General features: G+C 51.9%; 1 protein-coding gene across 1 annotated transcript in view; it reads right to left on the bottom strand.

The window, feature by feature from the left end:
• LOC143301904 (cilia- and flagella-associated protein 99-like) overlaps positions 1-7,500 on the bottom strand; it is a 47,475-nt gene that overhangs the window by 12,115 nt on the left and 27,860 nt on the right. The window contains exons 8-11 of the mRNA XM_076616349.1: positions 6,878-6,985; positions 5,172-5,324; positions 4,111-4,199; positions 3,082-3,286 (exon numbers count right to left, since the gene is read on the bottom strand). Of these exons, the coding sequence (XP_076472464.1) occupies positions 3,082-3,286; positions 4,111-4,199; positions 5,172-5,324; positions 6,878-6,985 (555 nt within the window). The remainder of the gene's footprint in view (positions 1-3,081; positions 3,287-4,110; positions 4,200-5,171; positions 5,325-6,877; positions 6,986-7,500) is intronic.

The raw sequence follows: 7,500 nt of genomic DNA, 5'->3' as shown, positions 1-7,500 counted from the left end.
ACCCCAACATACCACATCCCACACCACATCCCAACACACCAGAGCACACCACAACACAATGCAACACTCCAACACAACACAACACAACACACCCAAACACGATGAACACTTCAATCACTCATTCACCCACTGCTCATGACCGCTTGCAGGGTTACATTCTATCCTTCATTCACCGCCCATCCCCCTCCCTGCCCCTCCCACCAACCCTTCCAAGTTTGCCCTGCTTTTCTGCTAGCTTCCAGAAGTTGGCTGGATGTAAGTAAAGAAGAATATATGCTTATTCCACTTCCCTCATTGAACAAATTCACTGTCACTATCGCTATCTGCTCATGAACCCTTTGCAGGGTTACATTCTATCCTTCGTTCACCACCCCCCCCCTTACCCCTCCCTGCCCTTCCCACCAACCCTTCCAAGTTTGCCCTGCTGTCCTCCTAGCTTCCGGAAGTTGGCTGGATGTAAAGAAGCATTCATGCTCATTCCACTTCCCTCACAAAACAAACTCACTGTCGCCGTCGTTATCTGCTCTGGAACCCTTTGCACCGTTACATTTTTTCCTTCATACATTCCCCCAACCCCACCCCACACCACTGACCCACCACCCCTCTTCCAACAACCCTTCCAAGTTTGCTGTCCTGTACTTCTAGCTTCCAGAAGTTGGAGTGGACGTAAATAAGCATTCGTGCTCATTTGTGCTCATTTCCACTTCCCTCTCTATCTGCTCATGAACTCTTCCACCCACCCAACCCCTCCCCATCCTGCCCTGCACCCACCCACCCATTCCACTTCCCTCACTATCTGCTCATGAACTCTTCCAAGGTAACCTTCTTTCCTTCATCTGCCTTCCACCCCACTCAACCCAACCCCGCACCCACCCATCATCCCCCTCCCACCCTGCACCCACCCATCATCCCCCTCCCACCCTGCACCCACCCATCATCCCCCTCCCACCCTGCACCCACCCATCATCCCCCTCCCACCCTGCACCTACCCACCCATCATCCCCCTCCCACCCTGCACCCACCCATCATCCCCCTCCCACCCCGCACCCACCCATCATCCCCCTCCCACCCTGCACCCACCCATCATCCCCCTCCCACCCTGCACCCACCCATCATCCCCTCCCACCCTGCACCTACCCATCATCCCCCTCCCACCCTGCACCCACCCATCATCCCCCTCCCACCCTGCACCTACCCACCCATCATCCCCCTCCCACCCTGCACCTACCCATCATCCCCCTCCCACCCTGCACCCACCCATCGTCCCCCTCCCACCCTGAACCCACCCATCGCCCCCCTCCCACCCTGCACCTACCCACCCATCATCCCCCTCCCACCCTGCACCCACCCATCATCCCCCTCCCACCCTGCACCTACCCATCATCCCCCTCCCACCCTGCACCTACCCATCATCCCCCTCCCACCCTGCACCCACCCATCATCCCCTCCCACCCTGCACCCACCCATCGTCCCCCTCCCACCCTGAACCCACCCATCGTCCCCCTCCACCCTGCACCTACCCATCATCCCCCTCCCACCCTGCACCTACCCATCATCCCCCTCCCACCCTGCACCCACCCATCATCCCCTCCCACCCTGCACCCACCCATCGTCCCCCTCCCACCCTGAACCCACCCATCGTCCCCCTCCCACCCTGCACCCACCCACCATCCCCCTCCCACCCTGCACCCACCCATCATCCCCCTCCCACCCTGCACCCACCCATCATCCCCCTCCCACCCTGCACCTACCCATCATCCCCCTCCCACCCTGCACCCACCCATCATCCCCCTCCCACCCTGCACCTACCCACCCATCGTCCCCCTCCCACCCTGCACCCACCCACCATCCCCCTCCCACCCTGCACCCACCCATCATCCCCCTCCCACCCTGCACCCACCCATCATCCCCTCCCACCCTGCACCTACCCATCATCCCCCTCCCACCCTGCACCCACCCATCATCCCCCTCCCACCCTGCACCTACCCATCATCCCCCTCCCACCCTGCACCTACCCATCATCCCCCTCCCACCCTGCACCCACCCATCCTCCCCTCCCACCCTGCACCCACCCATCGTCCCCCTCCCACCCTGCACCTACCCATCATCCCCCTCCCACCCTGCACCCACCCATCATCCCCTCCCACCCTGCACCCACCCATCATCCCCCTCCCACCTGCACCCACCCATCGTCCCCCTCCCACCCTGCACCCACCCACCATCCCCCTCCCACCCTGCACCCACCCATCATCCCCCTCCCACCCTGCACCCACCCATCATCCCCCTCCCACCCTGCACCTACCCATCATCCCCCTCCCACCCTGCACCTACCCACCCATCATCCCCCTCCCACCCTGCACCTACCCACCCATCATCCCCCTCCCACCCTGCACCCACCCATCATCCCCCTCCCACCCTGCACCCACCCATCGTCCCCCTCCCACCCTGCACCCACCCATCGTCCCCCTCCCACCCTGCACCCACCCACCATCCCCCTCCCACCCTGCACCCACCCATCATCCCCCTCCCACCCTGCACCCACCCATCATCCCCTCCCACCCTGCACCTACCCATCATCCCCCTCCCACCCTGCACCTACCCATCATCCCCCTCCCACCCTGCACCCACCCATCGTCCCCCTCCCACCCTGCACCCACCCACCATCCCCCTCCCACCCTGCACCCACCCATCATCCCCCTCCCACCCTGCACCCACCCATCATCCCCCTCCCACCCTGCACCCACCCATCGTCCCCCTCCCACCATGCACCCACCCATCGTCCCCCTCCCACCCTGCACCCACCCACCATCCCCCTCCCACCATGCACCCACCCATCATCCCCCTCCCACCCTGCACCTACCCACCCATTCCACTCCTCACTATCTGCTCATGAACTCTTCCAGGGTGAACCTTCTTTCCTTCGTTCATCTGACCTCCACCCCACCACATCCAACCCCGCACCCACCCAACCCTCCACCAAACCCTAGCCCTCGCTGCCCAACCCTCCACCCCCCCAGCCAAGCCTCCCTCCAAATGACAGGGGATGGCACCGCATGTCACGGCACAGCACACAGCACTCACCTCTTTCTTCATCTGCGCCACCTTGGCGCGGTTCTCGGCGGTGAGGTTCTGCCTTGCCAGGATGGCCTCCTCATAGCTCAACTTGCCCATCAGGCGGCGGCGCTCCACCTCTGCCAGCTGGGCCTGCAGGTCCTTGCGCCGCATGGATGCCTGCCACTCCTCAAAGGGCGTACTGTTCATCGTCCCTGCCTCCAGCTGCGCCAGTCTGGGAGGGGGGGTGAGGGAGTGGGGGGGTGGTGGTTGTTGGGTGGAGGAGAGAATGAAGGAGGATGAAGGAGGAGGATAAAGAAGGAGGGGAGATGTTACAGGTTAGTGTGAGTGTGTGTGTGTGTGTGTGTGTGTGTGTGTGTGGGTGGGTGTGGGAGGGGTGGGGTGGGATGTGTGTGTGTGTGTGTGTGTGTGTGTGTGGTGGGGGGCAGGGGTGGAGGGGGGTGAGTGTGTGTGTGTGTGTGTGTGTGTGGTGGGTGGGTGGGTGGGAGGTGGTTGGTTGGATTGTGTGTGTGGGAGGAGGGGTTGTGTGTGTGTGTGTGTGTGTGTGGTGTGTGTGTGTGTGTGTGTGTGTGTGTGTGTGTGTGTGTGTGTGTGTGTGTGTGTGTGTGTGTCTGAGTGTATAGGTGTGGGTATGTGTGTGGGGAAGGGGGTGGGGGTGGGGTGAGGGGGATGTTTGTGTCACTGTATGTGTGTGAGCATGTGGGTGTGTTAGTGCGGGTTAGTTGTGAGAGTGTGTGAGTGTGAGTGTGTGTATGCATGTGCATGCATGCGTGCATGATTGCATGCATGTGTGTGTGTGTGTTCATGCATGCATGCATGTGTATTTTTCATATCTTTGTACTATCACAATTCTTAACACACTTGGATTAACACGCACATACATTAACAGCACACAAACACCTCTTTTACAATCCACATTCTCACACACTTGCATACACGTATCCTTCTCCCATCCACACACACTTCATATTTACACACACACACACACACACACACACACACACACACACACACACACAGACTGACAGATGTACACACTTTTTCATTTCCTCCTCCTCCTGTTTCTGGTAGAGCTGACCCTCACGTAGTATGGTGGCCGTGTTCATTTTGATGGGTGTCTCCTTGCTCTGAAATAAGTAACAACAGGAGGTGAAAAAAAAACACAAACAGTAGTAACAGTAATAACATTAACTTTTTTAAGTTAAGCACTGATTTTGTCATTTTCATTTATGATCTCCCTTCACTGTAAGTCTGAACAAACGTTAATGCATTTCATTCTTCAATCTTTCAGTTATCATGGCACCATACTTTTTGTGTGTGTGTGTGTGAGCATGTAATGATGAATGTGTGTCTGCATTAGTGTGTGAATGTTTTGTTTGTGTTTATGTGTGTGTGTGTGTGTGTGTGTGTGTGTGTGTGCGTGCATGCGAGCGCACCTGTGTTTTGTGCGTATGTGTTTTACGCATGGGTGGATTATATATACACCTTTCTGTCCTCTTACATATTGTTATGAGGAAGAAAACTGTTTAAAAAAAAACCAACAACAAAGAAACAAAACATGGAAAACAAATCACAAGCAACAGCCAGCTGACATCCCAAACCTCTTTCTTCCTCATTAGAGAAAACAGGAACTTTAAAAGACTACAGCAAAAAGAACACACACACACACACACACACACACACACTCACTCGCACACACAAATGTACATGTCTTTATAAATATATGCATATATATATATCTCTATATATTATATTATATACCATATTTATATCATATCATATTATATCAAATTATATCATCATATCTTATGTTGTGTTGTGCCACGTCGTGTCATGTCATGTTGTGTCGCATCACATCACATCCTATCCTATCCTATCCGATCCTATCATATCATATTTATATAAAAGATTAAAAACAACAGCAGACTTCTCATGTCTTAAAAAAACTTGCATTTTTTTTCAAAATTTTGGCTGAGATTCGGCTTCTTTAGGCGAGGGTTCTGGAGGATGTATACATACACATGTACACCCGACAGCTCTGTTTGTACCTCACCAGTGAAGAAAAAAAAACCCATGAAACATCCAAAGAAGTCACCCACCAGAAAGGAAGGAATGGGTCTGGCACGGTGCCGCTCGAAGTCCAGCTTGGAGTCTTGCTCTGACACAATGTTCTTCAGCACTTCACGCGTCTTGTGCGTCTTCTCCGGGTTGGCGCACGCGAACTGTCGCCGTGACGCGTCCATCAGGCGTTCCTGCACATTTAAAGTACGTTTCTGACCTGAATAACAGTACAGTTAGACAGCGCTTTCAGACCTCTCTCAAAGCGCTTTATACAATAACATGTCAGTCAAGACACGAAGCACACAAGAACAATGTACAGAGACACACATGCACCTATGCATGCATGGACACATGCACACACAAACATACATGCGTACACACACACGCATACACACATACACATGTACAGAAATGCATGCATGCATGCACACACATACATACACACACACACACACACATGTGCAAGCATACACACAAATACATCAATGCACACAAAAACGCATGGAAGAAATAGCGCATGCATGCACACACACACACACACAAACACACACATATACACACACACATATATAAATGCACACAAAAACGCATGGAAGAAATAGATGTGGATCCATATCCCACAGATACAGAATGGAGTTGATCATGAACAGACTGCTCCAAAATCTTTTTGCATCATGAATTTTAACTCCGAGAAACATGGTGAGAGAAGTTTTAGTTCAAGAAATTCACTGCCTTTTTCAGTTCAGCACAGTCCCTCATTCACATCCTTACAACAAATCTGAAAGCATGAAATATACCTCCATGTGTTTTAATGCGTTTCAATTAAAACAACTGCAACTACTAAAACTCTTATTTCTGCTTTTGTGCTGTCACGAATCGACCACTGTAATTCTCTTCTCATTGGCTGTCCATATAATATTCTTCAGCGAATTCAAAAACTTCAAAACAATGCTGCCTGTCTGGCTCTCAGAGTCCCACATACTGATCACATTTCTCCTCAACTCCGCACTCTACATTGGCTCCCCATTGAAGCGAGAATTAAATGCAAAGTTGCATGTCTCTGCTATTCTGCTTTCCACTCAGTTGGGCCTACATATCTTTCTGACCTTATCAGTGTTCACACTCCCGCAAGAAATTGCCACTCTTCCTCTGACTTTTGAAACTTCCTCGTGTCAATACAAGAACCTTTGGTGAACGTTCTTTCTTCTTTGTTGCTCCTCACATCTGGAACAACCTTCCTCATCATATTCGTGCATCTGATTCTATTTCTGCTTTTCGCTCATCACTAAAAACTCATCTTTTCAAAGCCTATCTATAAGCACTCTCAGCTCCCTTGTTCTCCAACACCACCCATGTCAGCTCACTTTGGATGAAGAGTGGGAAAGGGAGAGTGTGTGTTTGTGAGGAGGGGGGAGGGGTTTTGAGAAAGAGTGGTCATGAATGATTTAATTTTTTTTTTCATGTAAAGCGCCCTGAGCTCTTAGAGAGAAAGGGCACTATATAAATGTACATTATTATTATTATTATTATTATTATTATCATCATCACTTCCTTTAAGTTGAAAAATAAATTCTGTTATATACTTTACAAACTTTTCACTTTGGAAAGAAAGTCAGTATGTCACCAATTGTTAAGTGATGTGTCAGGGTATTTATCAAGCAGAGTAAGCTCCAACATTTAATCCCTCCACACCCCCCTCACCCCAGCCCCATGCCCCCAAAAAACAGAAAACGAATGTGCACACCTCTGCTTGCTGACGGTTCTCCTCCCGGCGTTTAGCGATGACGGACTGATCCTGTGATGGCTGATACAGGGACATGGGTATGGGGTTGTGTTTCTGGACCTTAGGAATCTGAAACACACACACACACACACACACACACTCATGCACACTCATGCACACACACACACGCACACATGCACACACACGCTCGCGCGTGCACACACACTCACACACACATACACACACACACAGAAAGGTATTTTCTGTCAGCATTTGAATACTTACAATAAACGCTAACAATAATGACACCCCTTCTTGGATATATCACTCTGCCACTTTACAAACCCCTACCCATTACCCAATGCCATCCTCCTCCTTTCTGTATCCTATTCTTCCAACACACACACACACACACACACACACATATGCATGCATGTGTGTATACGCGCACACAATGCCACTCTCTTCCCATCTCTACCCTCTACACCTAACACACGAGCATGGATAAACGCACACACAAATGCACACTCACACACAGGCACCCTTCCCCGCCATGACAATTATCCCATTTTCCCCGTGACAAGTTATCCCCACCTGTTTTTCCTACCATGACCAATTGTCCGCACTGTTATCCCTGCCATGAC

Source organism: Babylonia areolata, chromosome 2 (assembly GCF_041734735.1).
Source record: "Babylonia areolata isolate BAREFJ2019XMU chromosome 2, ASM4173473v1, whole genome shotgun sequence".
Classification (NCBI taxonomy): domain Eukaryota; kingdom Metazoa; phylum Mollusca; class Gastropoda; order Neogastropoda; family Buccinidae; genus Babylonia; species Babylonia areolata.
This window is presented reverse-complemented; position numbering and strand designations above follow the sequence as displayed.